Source organism: Ornithorhynchus anatinus, chromosome 20 (assembly GCF_004115215.2).
Source record: "Ornithorhynchus anatinus isolate Pmale09 chromosome 20, mOrnAna1.pri.v4, whole genome shotgun sequence".
NCBI lineage: Eukaryota > Metazoa > Chordata > Mammalia > Monotremata > Ornithorhynchidae > Ornithorhynchus > Ornithorhynchus anatinus.
In genome coordinates, this window is record NC_041747.1 from 7,588,175 (window position 1) to 7,607,630 (window position 19,456).

The window sequence follows — 19,456 nt, forward strand, 5'->3', positions numbered from 1 at the left end:
CCTAACTTTGTATACATTTCAACCACAGTCAACAGAGTCACAATGACACCTTACTGGTTCTCCCGAGAAAGGGTTACCAGACTTCTTACACTCAGCACTACAAACACATTCAGGAAAATTCGCACATAATCCACAGGCTTCCAACAGTGAGGGAGAAAAGTTACATGGGTAGGGACTTTCTAGGAGACCTTTTGCAGGTCTCTCCAACCTGGAAGCCTCAGTTTCCTTCTCGGCAAACTAATAAAACAACTCTAACATCTATCTCTGAGGGCTGTAGGGAGGACAGTATTTGAACTTCACCTTGTGACCTTTAATAGAGGATGGAAAGAAAATACCAAGTATTTTATTGAACCTAAAATATCTGGGAAAATAATTATTAGTCAGCTTGGAATGATTACATAGTTCCTGGGTTCTCATCAACAATTTAACAATTTCAAGAGAGGGCTTTCAGGGAGATTTAAATCTGAAGGGGAGGGGAAGCAGTATTGCCTAGTGGAAAGAGCACAGGCACGGAAGTCAGGAGACCTGAGTCCTAATCCCAGCTCCATTTATTTTTTGGTTTTTTAAATGGTATTTATTAAGCGCTTACTATGTGCCAGGTACTGTATTAAGTGCTGGGGTAGATGCAAGATAGTCAGTTGAGATACACTCCATATCCCAGATCATTCCACTTTTCTTGGGAAAAAAAGGCATTATGATGTGTAAAACTGGGTTTTTTGTGTCCATCCTAATTAGCTTGTAGCTAGCTACCCAGCGCTTAGAACAGTGCCTGACACATAGCAAGCACTTAAATACCCTCAACACTATCATTGTTTTCATATTTCATTATGCATCATTCTTCTTTTGTCTCCAACTCCTAGTATGGATTTATCAACACCTCTCTGCAATCCCTTGTGATAGAGAAATATGGTGAAGAGACATGGGAGCAATTGAAGTGAGTATTTTTGACGCCACGTACTGTGCAATCTAAGGGGGAGGCAGAAGAGAAAAATGACAGCAAAGATGGGGTAGAGTGGGTTACAAGGAAGATCTTTACAAATATGAAAGAGCCTCAATTGTCTGGAGGAGGGTGCTAAGCTCAGGCTAAAGACATGGAGACAGATTAGGCATCTTTTAGTAGTCCCTTTCCAGCCATGGGTTCTCATTCTTTTTTAGGACAAAAAATAGAATAGATTGTCCTTTGGGGAATGACATTAGAAGAGAGCTCTGGCTTGAAATTCATTTGTGTTCCGAGAACACCTTCATTTCAGTGGTAGCACTCTTGCAGTCTGTTTATAGAAAAGGACAATTTTTGGGTTTTTTTTTTCCATGATATTTGTTAAGTGCTTACTATGTGCCAGGCACTGTACTAAGGGCCGGGGTAGATACAAGCAAATCAGGTTGAACACAGTCTGTGTCATTTTATCTGTCATTTTACAGATGAGGTAACTGAGGTACAGAGAAGTTAAGTGACTTGCAGATAAGTGATGGAGCCAAGATTAGAACCCAGCCTGTGCTCCATCCACTAGGCCAAGTGCCAAGTCTAGGGCCAAACCTTCAAGGAGAAGATATCCTCCGCTAACTATGGTCTTTACATCTCCCTTCCAGTGGGCACTAGCTCTGGAAGGGATGATACACCCTGAAAGAAGCAGTTCATGTGGCATTTCGAGGTCCCCCAAGGAAACAGGAAGTCTCGAACGCCTCATGAACCCTCAAGCCTCAGCTTGCCAACAGAGGAGACGGGATAAACGTTGGGGCAAACAAATGGGATGAAAAGAAGCTTAGTGAAGCCTTGAGACTATTTGGGGCACATCCTCAATCTATTTCTCTCTGCTTTATCTCTGCAAACTTAAATGCACCGATTCCCTGCTCAATTGAGCCTGAAAAGGTATGCTAATGCACAGAACATTACTAAATCTAATCTGCATGATTTTGCTGGAACGGCATCTCTTCTCTTTCGACCTAAAACAAAATCTGTTTAGAAAGCCTGGCCAGCTATTGAATTCCCCTTTTGTTAGTATAGATGTTTCCGATTTTACTTGGCATGAGGCAAGCTTCGTTCAACTTCCCCTCCCATTTGCCTTCATTGTTTGTCACGTTCACCTCGGCCTCGACCTCAGACTCCCTCTTCTGTCCACATCTCCCACACTGACAGATTTGTAAACGACGGCCACTCCCTTGGGGCCTCCTCCTTTGCCATTAGTACAGGGACATTTAGTAACCACGGGCCCACCGGATCAAGCTACTGCAACTGCAGCTTGGCAGGACCGACATATATCATCACCGTCAACAGTATTTATTGAGCGCTTACTCTGTGTGGAGAACTGTACTTCATGCTTGGGAGAATACCACAGAGTTAGCTGATACAATCACTTCCCTCGAGAAGTTTATAGTCTAGAGGGGGAGACTAACATTAAGATACTTTACAGGCAGGGGAGTGTAAGGATATAGCTGCTTGTGGGCAGGGAACGTGTCGGCCAATTCTGTTGTATAGTATTCTCTTGTTTCGTACAGTGCTCCACACAAAGTAAGTCCTCGATGAATACCATTGATTAACTATGTGTTTTGGAAGGTGGACAGTAAGGTGAGTCCCAAATGCTTAGAGGGTACAGGGTGCATAAGTGATGCAAAAGGGAGGGAGACAGGGTGTGGAGAGGAGAGATTAGTCAGAGAAGGTTTACTGAAGAAGTAGGGCTTTGAAATTGAGCAAAGAAGTGGTCTGAATGGTCCTCACATACAGTATGCAATATGAGACAGACAACTGCACTAACAAAAACAGATTCCTGAGACTGACTGCCTCCATGCTTCAGAAGCATGCCCTAACAAACTGAAATAGGAGGTGGTGGGGTGGGGGGCAGGGTAGCCCTAACATTCCACTTTGGGGCTTCACTTGCCCTGCACTTTGGCTCCTTCTGGCTGCAGAGCCAGCTTATACCAAGGTGGAGAGCGACTGCTCGGTTAACATTCATGGAGAGAGTAATTCCTCTTGCCCATTCCCGGCATCCCCTATCTGGGGCTGAAAATCAGCCTCAATTACTCTGGCTCCACAAATTTGGACTCAATCTAATTTGTCCTAAAGAAGAATAGAGTGAATCCCCATTTAGGTCTTCATTCATTTGGCCTTAGACCCTGGAAGTATCTTGCTCTAGGGTTTCTCCAATTCCCAAAACTCCTACATAAGCAAAATGCTCTTACCTCCCCCCTCACATAAGACCAAAGGAAAAAATTACAGACCCAGATAAATAATCTTTGTGCATGAATTCACTTACATATTTCAGCTGAACAGGTCTAAAGGACCACTTTCCTACTTTTCAACACTTTTTGTCCTCCTTGGGTTCCCCATATCATTACCTAAGACAACACAAACTGTAGCCTGTAGTGAAACACTCATAAAACCTTTTAGGAATAATTGAAGCAGTAGCATTTATTCAATTTCTTTCAGAAATGCTATCTGTTTTCTCTGAGGCTCTGGTCGCAGAGGCCTGGGAGACTTTGTACAACTGCTTAAGATGAAGCCTGGGTTATTCAGCAGTAGGACATTTCATTTGGTTCTGGCAGCTTCCCAGCCTGCTTGAGAAGCAGCATGGCAAGGTGATTAGGGCAATGGGTTAGGTTCTTATCAGTCCAACAGAACATCCTTTGAATCCTCTGGGTCTCTGCTGCCCCATATGTGATGACATACTCTATGGCAACTTTGCAAAATTCAAGAGGTCATAGTCAACACGCATTTCAAAACCTCCCATGGCAAAGGTGATCGAATCTCCACTGCTTTAATTTGAACCTGCTAGTTAGGGCCCGTACCTTCTCTTTAAATATACTTCTGCTCCTCCGAAACCGTTAATTTTATGTGCTTCGCTCTTAGGTTAATAATCCATAGCAGAGGCCATCTCCTTTCTTGTAATATTACTACTACCACTACTAATAAATGATGATAACAATGATAGCAGTTATCAAGAGAGGCATGGGTAAATAAGGATCAAGAAGGTCCACATACCTAATAGGAGTCTGATCAAATGTTGCTCCAATATGACATCAAGCTCTGCAAATCATACCTGGACTGGAAAGTGATCTTCAATGCAGCAATCTTCTATAACAAGAAAAAAGAATAGGGTTACATGTGACTGTCCAACAACAGCATTCATTGAGAGCTTATTAGGTGCAGAACACTGTACTAAGTGCTTGGGAGAGTACAATGTGATAGGATTGGCAGTCATGCCTTCTAGTCCATCTCTCACTGCAGGCAGAAGCCGCCAATTCCTTCACCTCCCCTCTTTCCTTTCTCCCATCCCTCCACACACACTTCATGATAATGATAATGATAATAATAATGGCCTTTATTAAGCACTGTGGGGTAAACACTGTTCTAAGTGCTAGAGTAGATACAATTAATCAGGTAGGACACGTGGAACTCTCATTCTAAGTAGGTGAGAGAACAGATGAGGAAACTGAGACACTGAAAAGTTAAGTGATTTGCCCCAAGTCACACAGTTGGCAGAGGCGGCATTAGAACTCAGGTTCTCTGACTCCCAGACCCTTGCTCTTTTCATTAATAATAATGTTGGTATTTGTTAAGCGCTTACTATGTGCAGAGCACTGTTCTAAGCGGTGGGGTAGATTCAGGGTAATCAGGTTGTCCCACGTGAGGCTCACAGTTAATCCCCATTTTACAGATGAGGTGACTGAGGCACAGAGAAGTTAAGTGACTTGCCCACAGTCACACAGCTGACAAGTGGCAGAGCCGGGAGTCGAACTCATGACCTCTGACTCCGAAGCCCAGGCTCTTTTCCACTGAGCCACGCTGCTTCTCATACTACCCAATACCCAACGATTATATTATTAATTGTGGTATTTGTTAAATGCTTAGTATGGGTCAAGTACTGTCCTAAAACCTGGGGTATATACAATTCAAACTGATTTGACACAGCTTAAGGGAGAAGGAGAACAGCTATTTAATCCCTATTTTACAGCTGTGGAGACTGAGGCATAGAGAAGTTAAGTGACTTGCCCATGGTTACACAGCACATAAGAAGCAGAGTGGAGATCAAAATCCAATTCTCTTGAACTCCCAGTCCTGGGCTCTCGCCACAAGGCCACATCGTTTCAGACTAGATAGTGAATCTTTTATTCTTTTATCACTTTCTATTTTCTCCCGCACAGGGCTCATGACCTAATATGTAGAGAAAAGTTAAATGACTTGTCCAAGGTCCAACAGCAGGCCAAAGCTAGGATTAAAACCTGGGTCTCCTATCCCCCAGTCCCACCCACTTTCCTCTAGTTCTCGTGGCCTTTTTTGACCTTCGACAGAGGAGCAGAGAGGTGTTCCTGCCCTGCTCCAGTTCCCGAGTTTCATTTGGGCAGTGTTCACTCAGGAGCCAATATCCAGTTAACACTTGCATTTTAGACATTTCCGTTGAAATGTCTCCCTTGGAATCGTCTTCCAGAATGCGGCAAAATTCAATCAGCTAAACCGATGTCTGTCTTCATCTTGGGCCAAGACCAGGCTTATGGATTTGTTTTTGTAAGATTATTTTTCTTTCAGAGCATGTGCTGAGATCCAAGATACCTTCATGACTTACACAGTGTATGATGACCTAATCACCATTAAACTGATCCAAGAAGCCTGCAAACTTTTGGGTAAGTCCAAACAGGGGGAAAGAAGAGGCAAAATGTGTTGATCTTAGTGAAGTAATACCAAGTTCTCTAGCCTTATCACGATTCTTGACGTTTAAATCCTTGAAAAAATGCTCGGTTGCCGAAATGTGATGGTGAACCTTCGGGCAGGACCACTGAGATGGATTCTAGTGCAGAGGGAAACGTGTCCCTAAATATCTCTCGGACGATTGAAGATCTAGAGAATGGCCCAGTTCAACACATCTTCCCTACACCCCTATATATCCAGTTCCCCTTTGCTCAAACCTCTGACTCAACCCCACAGTCCCTGGGTTGTTGCCCTACTGGTAGGCCACTTTTGGGGGAAAAAAAAAATAAATCTGAGGTCATATTATTAAATGGGAAATAGAGTCAGGATCAACCAATCCATAGTATTCACTGAGTGCTTACGATGTACAGAGCACCGTACTATGTGTTTGGAGAATAGCTAATAGAATTAGCACACCTATGATCCCTGCTCTCCCGGAGTTTACAATCCAGCAGGGGAAATAGACACTAAAATAAATGACAGGAAGAAACAACAGAGTATAAGGTTACATACACCGCTGCTGTGGTGGGGTGTCAGAAGAGAAGTGCTTAGGTGAAGCAGAAGTGCTGAAGTGGCAGTTGGAAGTGTTATAAAGAGGGGAGAGTAGAAATTTATCGGGGAAGGTTCTCCTGGGGGAGATGTGATTTTATAAGGGTTTGAAGACAGGGAGAGCAGTGATCTACAGGATGTGAAGGAGGAGGGAGCTCCAGCCAGGAGGGTGGATGTGAGCAAGGGGTCGACGGAAGAAGAGATGAGAATGAGACAGTGAATCGGTTGGTTTAGGATAAATGAATAAATAATAATAATCACAATGGTATTTGTTAAGGACTTGCTATGTGCCAAGCAGTGTATTAAACTTTGGAGTAGATATAAGATATTCAGATGGGGCACAGTCTCTATCCCACCTGGGGCTAAGTGGAGGGAATAGGATTTAATCCCTATTTTACAGATGAGGAAACTGAGGCACAGAGAAGTGATTTGCTCAAGGTCACACAACAGGCAAGTAGAAATTAGAACCTAGGTCCTCTAACTCCCAGGCCTGTGCTCTTTCCGCTAGGCCATGCTGTGAACTGGGGTGTAGTGGGAGGACAGCGAGAATAAGGCTGATTGAAAATCTTAGAGCTTATAAACTAGACTTTCTGCTTGATGGAAAAGGAATGGGCAATCATTGAAGATTATTGAGGAGTGTGCAGAATGATATATCTGACAATGATCCTGGCATCAAAGTGAAGTATGGACTGAAGAGGGGCAAGACCAGAGGCAAGAGGATCAGGAGGGTAATGCAGTAGGTCACCGGAAAATAAAAATGACTTTATTACCTGCTTACTCTGGGCTAAGCCCTGTGTAAAGATCATCAGATTGGACCCGGTTCCCATTCCTCCAGGGGCTCACGATCTGTGGTAGGGAGGGCAGCTAATATACTCTTGTTTTACGGCCGAGGAACCGAGACACAGAGAAGCCGAGTGACTGGCTCGCTGTCATGCGGCAGCCCAGTGACAGAGCTAGGACAAGACCCTGAGTCTCCTGACTTCCCAGATGCTTTGCTCTTTCCACTAGACCAAGCCATCTCCCAGATTTGGGAAGAGAAGAGGGGGGTAGAAAAAATCAGGCTTAGACTGGCAGCAGGTGAGGGTTTAGATCCTTCAGAGGGAAGATCCGATGGGAACTTGAGTATTTGTTACCAATAAGCAAACCGAGGGGGGCAGGTCAAGCCCATTGGTTAAGGGATGGTCCTCAGCACCTGGCTAGAGGCCACACCCCCTCGGAAAGCCACAGTATTTGGGTAAGATAGTTTTCTTATAGCGTGTGTTCTTGCCAAAGCCGGTTTTAAGGAAAACAGTGTTGTAGCGCTCTCCCACGCCCGACATGGTGAGCAAGCACACAAACCATTTCCTCCGACCCCACGAGGCAATCGGCAGAACTTATGGAACGCTTTCTGTGCGTAGAGCACTGTACTGAGCGCTTGGCAGAGTATAAGGAGCAAGCGAACACGATCCTGGTTCTCAAGGAGCTTAACACAAGCACAGACTGCCAGACGAGATGTTCCCCAATTCCTAACAGCATTCCAGCCCAAACACGGGCTAAGGCAGAACTGGGTGTACTTGCACACTGTGTTCTTTTGGGGGCAGGACAGGTTAAAATAAACCTCCCTCCCTCCAAGCTAACCAGGCACAAGTTCCTGTTGACATATCGGGTCAGCCAACCAACGGTTAGACTTACAGGGACAGGTGGTCCCTCCAGACGGCCCGAGTGATCCCTGATGCTTGGGTGAGGTGCTGAGCATATTTCAATTTCATTTTAATTTCAAATAATTCACTTAATTAAAAAAGTGATAATTTTAACTCAGGGTTCTCGAACCCTCAAAAATTCATATAAAAAAAAAGAAAAAGAATCATTTTCCTTTCCCACTCGGTTAGGGGCGATTTGACTGAGCCCAGGTCACTTCTATCTTTCCCCTGGTCATCCCGTGGGGGAGGGAAGCCAACGAGGAGGCTGGCGTAGGAGAGGTCAGAAGGTCCCAGGAGCCTCGGGGCTCAAGTAATTGAGTCTTTAGAAACTTGAGCTTGTCTAATTATGAGCCTTTTCTCCAGACGTGGTCTGCTACCAGTTTCATGCCAGCTTTGGATCAGTCCACTGCCGCCAAGGGCGTGCTAATTAAACAACTCGTATTCGTCTCCTTCAGCCGCTCAGAGAGGGGCAGAGCCACACCGTAGCAAATGACAGAAGGACGGAGACTTAAAGCTGGGAGAAATCCAGGGGACAGAATGGCCATTAAAAAAAAATCCCAAACTTCTATCCAGAAATGTATCTGCCCAAGCCCGGTTGGCATGCAGCCTGAAGGAGAGGGCTAACACTCATCACGTTCGAGGCTGGAGACACACCGCTTAGAAGTAGAGTTGGCCACCCTGAACAAAGCAGACTCCATCCCGGCTGAGGCCAGGTCTAGGCTACAGAAGAAAAACAAGAGTTGTGGCACTGATCAGGTCAATTTAATTTAAAGTCTCGACTTCTGAGGAAAGAAGCAGAGAGGCAGAGGCTGAGCACTTGTACAAGAAAAGCAGACCTGCCTTAGAGACAAATTTCAAGAGGCAGTCGCAGAAAGAAAGACCACTAGAGGGCTCAGGAAGGCAAGGCACAAAAAGATTCGGAGCCCGGTCGGTCTGTCTCTCTCACACACACATGACACCATGGACATATTCAAGTCTACTCAGAGGATTATAACAAATTTTCATTTAAAACAATACTTCCATAAATCAAGCTTTTCTCATTCACATTGGGCTTACTCCACTTTAAGTAGAAATTAATGAAGATTTACTGTAGCTAAATGAACATAATCATCAATTATTTCTTACCAACTGCCCTTAGTGTGCATGGGACTGTTCTAGGGGGTAAAAGCAATGTGGTACATGAAGGGGCACACAAGGCTACAGTATTTTACCGTTGAGGATACTGAGGTCCAGAGGAGCTAAAATCACTTGCCCAAGAATACAGCAAGCAAGCGGCAGAGCCAGCATTAGCAGCCAGGTCTTTTGACTTCCAAGCCCATGATTCTTCCAGTAGGCAACACTGCTTCTGTACAGACTGTGTTTGAACCTGATCCTGATACTAAGACCACTCTAATCCTTAACCCCTTTTTGATATTTGTATAGAAAAACAATGAGGAGAAGGTAACATAATAATAACAATAATAATAATAATGTTGGTATTTGTTAAGCGCTTACTATGTGCAGAGCTCTGTTCTAAGCGCTGGGGTAGGTACAGGATAATCAGGTTGTCCCACATGAGACACAGTCTTAATCCCCATTTTACAGATGAGGTAACTGAGGCACAGAGAAGTTAAGTGACTTGCCCACGGTCACACAGCTGACAAGTGGCAGAGCCGGGATTTGGGTCAAAAAAAATAAAATAGCGGCATTTGCTAAGCACTTACTATGTGCTGACCACTGTACTAGGCACTGGGGTGGATACATGGAAATTGGACTGGACACAGTCCTTGTCCCACATGAGGCTCACAGTCTTATTCCCCATTTTACAGATGAGGGAACTGAAGCACAGAGAAGTGAAGTGACTTGCCCAAGGTAACCCAGCAGACAAGTGGTGGAGCTGGGATCAGAACCCAGGTCCTTCTGACTCCAAGACTTGGACTAAGACATGCTGCTTATACAACCGAATGGTTGTAAACCCTCGACTCATGTAGACATAGCCAGAGAATGTGAGATGACTGATCCCGCATGGACACTCAATCTGATGGCATTGCAGGAGCAGAGGCTTTAATTTAGCCATTAGATTGGATGTTCCAGGAAGACATGGCTCCCTAGTGGCTGACGGTACACAGAACTTGCTTCTGACCTTCCTGTCATGTTGGTACAAGTACAGAGCAACTTATTCTTAAGGACACTGAGAGGATTCAATTGTCAAAACCCCATTCATATCTGGAAAGTGCCTGGAGGTCCTCAGCTACAGAAACCATGTATTTTTTTTTATGGTATTTGTTAAGCACCTACTATGTGCCAGGCACTGTACAAGGCACTGAGGTAGATTCAAGCTAATCAGGTTGGACACAGTCCATGCCCCACATAGGGCTCAGGGTCTTAATCTCCACTTTACAGACAAGGTACCTGAGGCACAGAGAAGTGAAGTGACTTGTCCAAGGCCATACAGCAGACAAGCGGAAGAGCCGGGATTTGAACCTAGGTCCTTCCGCCTCCCAGGACCAGGCTCTATCCACTAGGCAACACTGCTTCTCACAAGAATAACTCTTATTTGTCCTATTTTGGTTTTCCCAGAGAGTAGACTCAGTAGCACAAAGCTCCACCTTTAAGCAACTGTTGAGGTCCCCGTAAACCATCATGCAACAGTCGCTTTATCATGCCTTTTGCTTAGCATAATTTAAGACAGAACAGATGGCATGGTGAACATTTCATAAAGTAATCATTCTGTCAATGAATAAAGGCTCACTGAGTGGATACAAGGGTTATCCTTGATCTGAGGAGAGAAAAAAAATTGGCACAGCTGACAGACTTTGCAAAGAATGTAACAGCTAGACACCTTTGCATAACTCAGTCATTTCATTGAGAAAAATTCACATGTAGAGTGACCAAATGATGGTCATTCTTTAAGCAGGGCCGCATGTAAAAGCAACAGTGCGGATGAGAACATGGGCCACAGCCTTGAAAGTAATCATGACAGATCTGAGAAAAAAAATTAACCTCATGCTTACCTTTCGTTGTTACCTTTTAATCAGATTTTCCCAAGCACTTTTTGTGTGGATGAATAAAGTTTTAAACTATGGGTATACATGAAGTTTCTCAACAAGATATAAATAGCAGTAAGAGGAGGGGGTGTGGGAGGTGTAGGCAGTGCTTGATTTGTGCTAAGGTTTGCCAGGCACTTCCTCCCAAGTGCTTAATAGAGTGCTTCACATTCAATAGATGCTCAATAAATATCAATTGATCAGTCAGAAAGTAGATACCACCCTCTTTCCTCCTGTGTCTACTTGTGTGGAGTGGAGTGTGTGTGTCGGGGGGCTTCTCCCCAAGATTAGGTGGATGGTAGGGAGGGGATCTGTGACCTCTTAATTTTTCCCCTTCCAAATTCAGGGATAAATCCATCGTCAGACGGCAGCCTGCTTCTGCTCCTTTCTTCGAGCTCTCTTCATCTCTCTTCATTAAAGTTCTGCTCGACCCAATAAATTCTTCTAACATTCAGTAAAGACTCAGGGCTCGGTGGAATTATGCACCTCCAAGCCCCTACACCTTATATTCACCCTCCTTCCCTTAGGTCTCCCCTCCATGCTCCTCCCACCCCCAAATCTGAAGCCTGGTCTGATTTACACAGCTGAGATGTTAAAAATCTCTGTGTCAGCAAGAGAACAACATAAGCAGCCCCTCTGTTTCGAAGAGCATGACCACCAAGGACAAGCAAAGAAAAACTCTTCCAATGCACATATTGAGTATTCTCAGTCATCCCTCCAGGTTTCAGACTTTGGGGGTGGGGAGTGGGTACTTCTCTTTTTTGCACAGCTTAGGGACTCAAAAAACTAAATAGCAAGGCTCTGCCACAATCAATGCTGTAGGCTTCCATGGGATTTTGGAAAGAGAAATCAAATAGGAACTTCACCTCCACAGAGCCGCTCTTGTCCCTCCAAAATAAGCTCGTTTGGCTACCTATCAGCAAATGCGTCTTGAGACTGGCCCCTTCGACGTGCTTACATTGGCAGGTAATGAGGTGCACCTGTTCCCATCAGCGGCCAGTTAGGAAGCACAGCTGTTTTCTCTCAGCCAGACAAATTGGGGGATAAGTGGGGGGGCGGGGAATGGAGCAGAGAGGGAGGAAGGAAGGGACAGACCAACTCCCATCTACTTACTTTTCAGGAATTTCCCATCCAGGGACTCATAATCACTGGCCAGGATTTGGACAGGAATTTAATAAAAGCTCATACAATCCCCTCAGGAGTGTCAGCAGGTAGCCCGAGATAACTAATACCACCTTCAAATGCACCTGGCTAATTCTCCACAGCTAAAGTAGAGCCCTGGAGGTAATTATCTGAGTAATTCAGGAAAAAAAAATCTGCTTTGAGCTGGATTATCTGGGGGAAAATATTTTCCCTGACATCTATCCCACCTCTGAGAAAAGGTCTGGGCAGTCCCCATTCTGATCTTGAACCTGGAAAGCCCAAAATGGCTACAGTCAGTGGCAGGGAGAGGTCAAAACACCCTAGCCAAAATGAAGCAAGGAAGAGAGGAAATTACCTAGGTAATTCAGGAAACAAAACTGTGTTTGGCCTGACCAAGAATTTGATTGTTCCCCAGCGGTGGGTGAGCCTTCCCAGGGTTTAATAAGACGATCTTGGCAACCGTTACCAGACATTTTTATTTTTCCAAATAAATTTGCCAAAGTTCAAATATCTTGGTGGGGGCAAGTGTGTTAAGGGTACTTCTTGAGTGCCTATTGAACACTCTACTAAGCACTTGGGAAGTTCAACAGTTGGGTGTAAAGAAATCCTCAGCAGTCTGAAGCTCCAGGCTATCCAAGTTCTAGAGAAGAGGGCAATCAACATCAGAAGCCTCAATATATATGGCTATGTTGAGGGGAATGATTTTGACTTTTATGGTGCCAGGCTGACTGGGCATAGACCAGGAGATCTGTACCCATTCATATGGCACTACCATCCCAATACAATCATGTTTTTAATAACCCTTCTGGAGAAATGACCATGCTTACAGAGCAGGAAAAGACAAAATAGATCAAAATGTCTTGCTTCCCTTCCTCAGATTAGAGATATTCTTCAAAATAGTCAATTAGTAATATTTATATGTGGCTACTGTATGCAGAGCCCTGTGCTAAGCACTTGACAGAGTACAGAGTTAGAAGACCTGATTCCTACCTTCAAGGAGTTGACAGTCTGTGGGGGAGAGAAACACTAAAAGGGAAAAGGGGGTATATGTAGAGAGTTAATATTTAGTAAGGTGTATAAAATACATATGAAAGTGCTATGGAGATAGTGAATATTTAGTACTCAGGAAAGCAGTGTGCCCTAGTAGAAAGAGCACGGGCCTGGGAGTCAGAGGACCTGGGTTCTAATCCTGGCTCTGCCACTTGTCTGCTAAGTGACCCTGGACAAGTCACTTAACTTCTCTGGGCCTCAGTTTCCTCTTCTGTAAAATGGGGATTCAATACCTGTTCTCCTTCCTACTTAGACTGTTAACACCATGTGTCTGCTGTGTGACCCTGGACAAGTCACTTAACTTCTCTGAGCCTCAGTTTCCTCATCTGTAAAATGGGGACTCAATACCTGTTCTCCCTCCTAATTAGACTGTTAACACCTGTGAGACTATGCTTGACACATAGAAAGCACTGAAACACCAAAACTACATATTTCTCCACTGGGACTTTATTCTTTGGGGGTCTACAGGTATCTCCAAAGAAGCGATTCTGAAACTCTTTGGTGAGCACTTCTTCAAGTTCTGCAAGATGTCTGGCTATGACAGGATGTTACGGACCCTGGGAGGAAATTTGATGGAGTTCATTGAAAACTTAGATGCCCTTCACAGTTACCTTGCTCTCTCCTATCAGGTATAGTCATCCATCTCGCTTTTAATCTCTTGGTAGCAGTGGCGACTTTGGCCAAGACTCTTGGCAGCTGGTGAGACCTGAGCTGCAGGAGAGAGAGAGAAAGAGCAACCCCTGGTTTGACTTCAATAAAGTCAAAACTCTCTGAGTCCCACCACCTTTCTTGGTAGCCAGTGAGGCTATTTTCTAATACATGATGCTCCACGTTACTCCAGACACACAGTGTTACACCAGGACCTGTTTAAACCAGGAATACAGCCTAACACAATGATGTTGGTTACACTGGGAAGAGAGAACAACACAGTAATGTGATACAGTTCACTTTGTGGACATCCACTAGCACTTAGGGCATGTCGCTGGACAATCCCAGATTCCTTTGCTTAAGAGCTACTGCATTTCTCTCCCAGATCCCTGTAAACAGAAGCCCTTTCCTGGTCATGGAACTCAACAAGCATGAGCTAAAGTGGAGGGAGGCTGGGTCCTTAAAATGAAAATACTGCATCGAAAAGTGTTTGGTGCTTTAACAGCACCAGGCTGGGGTACCAAAAGCTGAAATCCGGATTGCCCAGTATGAAACCGGACGCATGGCCACCTTTCCCTTGTCACATTCCCTTGACTCCCTGTGTACTGTATATAACAGGAAGGTTGGCATCCAGCTCTGGAAAGAATGTGAATCCTGAAAATCCATATATGTGACCTAATTGGATAATTATTATTTTTTAGTTGGAGATAAGCCTGAAAATGGGTAAGAACTAGGACAAGTGATTCACTGGTCACAAACATTTTAGAGGGCAGAGATTTCTCTGTCTGAGTGAAAGGCAAGGCCCCAAGGAGGAAGGGGTCTCTTGGTAGGGACAAATGATTTGGTGGACATGAATACAGCTCTGAGCTTCGGGCAGTGGAAGCCCAGGATATCCTCCAAGGGCTCAATACAGTGCTCTGCACACAGTAAGCACTCAATAACCATTGATTAATTGATTCCCAGAGGGAGTGTCCACCCCTACCTCTGGGAACACACCCTATAACCCCAAACTGGGACTAGGCTTGGGCCTGAACAACAACAGCAGTGAAGGCCGAGGGACCCCGTGGAAAGAGCACGGGTCTGGGAATCAGAGGTCTTGGGTTCTAATTCATTCATTCAATAGTATTTATTGAGTGCTTACTATGTGCAGAGCACTGTACTAAGCGCTTGGAATGTACAAATCTAATCCAGGCTTTGCTTCTTGTCTGTTACATGATCTTGAGGAAATCACTTAACTTTTCCAGGCCTCAGATTCCTCATCTGGAAAATGGGACTCAAATACCTGTTCTCCCTCCTACTTCCAATGGCGAGCCCTGTGTGGGATGGGGATCTTGTCCTCCTTGATTATCTTTTATTGACCCCATTACTTAGCACAGTGCTTGACACATAGTAAACGCTTAACACAATTACTATTATCATAGCCACCATGGGCCTCCTTGAGGGTGGTGCCCTTTTGTCCAATTGCTCAAGACGCCTTGGGAATAAATCTCAAAAGAAACCGCAGGGAGAAGACCGGCCCTCACAAAATCAGGGTGGGGATTAATTCCCCTCTATAGCATCTGGCCGAGTGAGCCAAGAATCTGAAAGTCAGAGTCAATATATAGGGGAGGAAACCACTCAGCCCTGATTAGCATGAATGGTTACTGGCTGAGGTGGTAAGAAATGAATTTCCCCACTGGGACCCGAACTTAATTAAAAGAAGGCGGTCAGGAGGAGTGCAAATGTTTGATGGCTAATGTCCTTGATTTTTAAGGCAAAAACGTGAAAAATAAAACAGGAAGCATTCTCCTATGGGTTGAAGATTTTGTGCCCTCCCGCTTATGCCAAGCACATAGTTTTGAGGGTAGAGGTTAGTGCTGGCCCCGCTGCTAATCTCCCTTGAAAATCCACAGGGTGACATTGTTCTTCTTGGCAAGGAGTGCTATTCTTGTCCTTTCAGTCATCTTATTATATGATGCCTTTTTTTCCTGGAAAAAAGTGGGCCAAAAATCACCCTGCATCATACAGGGTGAAAAGTTAGGGAGGTGAGATGACCTTTCTGATATAGATAGAGATGAGCTGGGATGTTCCACCCCTCTATGTTGCCTCTACATTTGGATCTGTGCCTCTTAACCATTTGCTACATTGCCTCACTTTCCAGCCCATAGCACTTTATGTCCCTAACCTTACACTCATGAATTTCCCCTATCTGAAACTGATTTTAATCAGTCACACTTTCTGAGCACTTAGTATATGCAGAGCCAGTGCTTAGCGCTTGGGAGAGTATAACAGAATAAAACAGACACATTCCCTATCCAAAATGATACCTGTCTCCCCTTCTACACTGGAAGATCATATCTACAAATTTCACTGAACTGAACTCTCCCAAGCGCTTAGTACAGTACTCTGCAATAGTAAGGACTCAGTACATACCACTGATTAATTGACGCCATGGAAGGGCAGCCATCACACTAGGTTACCTTTTGCATCACTGTCAGAGACAGAATACTGGGCTGGATGGAAACCTTTAGTTGGCCAATCTGCTAGTGGCATTTCTATGTTTGGAGAGTTCATCCAAGCAAGATGGAAGTGACCAAAATTCGAAATTTGAATTCTTCCAGTAGGTTCAAAGAATTTCCCACCCAGTCAGTTGCTTGTTTCTCCTGGCCGCACTGGATTGCCCTTTTTTCCTCCATCGGAAACCTTAGAGAATCCCTGCCCACAGTCCGTACCTTTCCTCGGCCCTCAAAAGGGCAACGTGAATGAATCAGGTGGACTGAGAAAAGTGTGTGTCATTTCTTCATTAGGCAATGAATGCTCCGTCATTTCGTGTGGAGAAAGGGTCAGACGGGATAATCCTCCTTCACTATTACTCTGATCGGAGCGGGCTCTGTCACATCGTGCCAGGTATAGTAATGGGCTGGTAAATTGCTAGAACTGGATTTGCCACAAGAAGATTACCTCCACAAAAGCCAATGGCTATCTGAGTTGCCAGATGCTGAGGTCCGATTAAGCTAAATTCCTTGGTAATGTATGACTTCTTGCTTGCACGCCTAACTGTTGCTTTTCTAATCAAGTACTTTCTTAAAACTGACTGTAATCTCCCAGTGGACAGGGACCACGTCTGCCAACTCTAATGTATTGTACTTTTTCAAACACTTAGTACAGTGCTCGGCACACAGTAAGCACTTAGTAAATACCATTGATTGATGATCTTTGATCACTTAGGAATTTCTGAGTGAACCTCTTCTTTGAACCTCAGGGATCTTTACAATGGCAAGGTTTCTCTGGGCCTCAGACACAGTCAGTGCGAAACATGAGAAGTGGAGAAGCAGCATGGTGCAGTGGATAGAGCGAGCCCGGGCCTGGGAGTCAAAAGGTCATGGGTTCTAATCCCGGCTCCATCACTTGTCTGCTGTGTGACCTTGATCGCATCACTTCACTTTTGTAGGCCTCAGTTACCTCATCTATAAAATGAGGATTGAGACTGTGAGCCCCACGTGGGACAGGGACTGTGTCCAACCTGATTTGCTTCTATCCACCCTAGCGCTTAGTACAATGCCTGAAAATAGTATGCACTTAAATGCCACAATTATTATTATTCTGATTATTAACATTTGGGCATATTTAAATTTTGGGTAGCATGAGAATACTGAGGTGCAACAGAGTTAAGTGGCTTGCCTTTGGCCTAGTGGAAAGAGCATGGAGGTCCAGGGTCTAGTCCTGACTCTACCACTTGCCTGGTTGACCTTGGCCAAGACCCTTGATCTCTCTATGCCTCAGTTAAAACATCTATAAAATGGGGATGATAACACACATTTTTATGGCGTGTTAAGTGCTTACTATGTACCAAGCATTGCTCTAAGCAGTGGGGTAGATTCAAGCCACTCAGGTTGGACACGGTCCCTGTCCCACGTGGGGCTCATAATCTTAATTCCCATTTTACAGATGAGGTGATTGAGAAACAGAGAAGTTAAGTGGCCTATTCCTCCTCCCTTTTCTATTGTGTGGATGAGGGATTGATCTGATTATTTTGTATCTATCCCGGTGCTTGGGCACAATGTGAAGGTTTAGTAAGCGCTTAGTACACAGTAAGTGCTCAATAAATACGAGTGAATGAATACCATCCCTATTACTATCTCTCAGCGATCAAGCGATAGAGCTGGGAGTAGATCTCAGGTCTTCCGACTTCCAGCCCTGGGCCTTGTCCACTAATGACCATGGTGCCTTCTCATTTTGTCTATGGCTGCAAAAATCATTAGCAGCAGTCCTAACCCACCTCTAACTCTCAGATTCCATTACTCATTCTGATGGATTACCTCCCTAGCAATTACCGTGTGTTCTCCTGTCAAAGGTATCATAGAGGCTGTTGCTAAAGACTTCTTTGACACTGATGTGACCATGGATATTCTTGATAAAAGTGAAGAAGAGGAAAGGACCGGGAAGAAGGAGCATGTCGTGTTTCTTGTTCATCAGAAAGCTCGGGGAGGGAAGAGAAGAGAAAAGCAGAAAATATCTCCAAACGGCCAAGACCACCAGAAGGACCAAGAGGTACTTTAAACTCAGTTCTGCCTGTGGCTGATGCCAAAATTAAATCTGGGTTACCAGCCCGGACAATAAGAGTGTAAACTCTTCATCTGAGTGTAACCTCCTTGTGGGCAGGGTACCTATCTTGTGTTTTTGTTGTTTTTCCTAGGAGCTAAGTATGTGCATTGTAATCAATAGGTGTTCAGCAAATCCCACTAGTATTATTGTGTGTTAGACAAAGTCCTTTAAAATGCCTAGGATCGAAGATGAAGCCACAGAGCAGCAACTGCAGTCCAAGTAACAGTTGGCGTGAGCTGATCAATCACTGGAATGTATTAAGTGCTTACTGGGTGCAGACGCTGTACTAAGTGCTGGGGAAAGTATAATAGAACAGAATTGATAGGCGTAGGAGAGTTTGTAAAGGGTGGGGAAACCAGTGAAAAATCCCTCATGCATCCAGATGATTCTCAGACACTCAAAGTTCAGACACAGAGTTTAGGCTAAGACACAGGCGGGAGATTAGTTAACACTAAACCAGATCTGAGTGCTTACGGTCATCCAGATATACAAGTTTTTGTACATTCACACGTTACTAAAAATACAGAAGTAAATTTCCTTAGATTCACTAAGTTTAAGTGTGTGCACTCAATCAGGACAAGGCTTCCAGGAAGCAAGAGAGGGAGGGGCAAGGGGGAGCAAGGGAGACAAGAGGGAAAGGAGAAGGAAAGGGAGGGAGAGGGCAGGGAGGGAGAGGGAAAGGGAGGGTGGGGGGAGGGGGAGGAGGGAGAGAAGAAGAGAGGGAGACACAAAGAAAGGGTGAGTGCTTCCTCTCCCAAATTTAGTTTGCTGTGTTGTGTTTAGTGTTTTGCTGATTGGATCTTATTCTCAAATGATTCTGGGAACTGTAGTTTCTGGGCAGCAAGTACAGCAAGAATAAGTTTCCTACTTCCCTTCTAACCTCGGTTCTGTTTCCAACGAGGGCCTGAACCTTGCCCAAAATGGTCTACCAACCCTCTGAAGAATAGTGGAGGAGGGTAGGCGAAGAGGTCTTGTCAGGACTGCCCTTCCTCCTAACTCTGCCTTGGTCCTATCCTCACTGCCTGTTGCTTCGGGGGTTCTGGAGGACTGGGCTGGAAGGGACCCTCACAACAAAACAAGGTTGAAAACAAAGTCCTGAG

General features: G+C 44.7%; 1 protein-coding gene across 1 annotated transcript in view; it reads left to right on the top strand.

The window, feature by feature from the left end:
• LOC100082922 (guanylate cyclase soluble subunit beta-2-like) overlaps positions 1-19,456 on the top strand; it is a 43,004-nt gene that overhangs the window by 4,171 nt on the left and 19,377 nt on the right. The window contains exons 3-7 of the mRNA XM_039915012.1: positions 861-934; positions 5,519-5,613; positions 13,593-13,753; positions 16,559-16,658; positions 18,106-18,302. Of these exons, the coding sequence (XP_039770946.1) occupies positions 861-934; positions 5,519-5,613; positions 13,593-13,753; positions 16,559-16,658; positions 18,106-18,302 (627 nt within the window). The remainder of the gene's footprint in view (positions 1-860; positions 935-5,518; positions 5,614-13,592; positions 13,754-16,558; positions 16,659-18,105; positions 18,303-19,456) is intronic.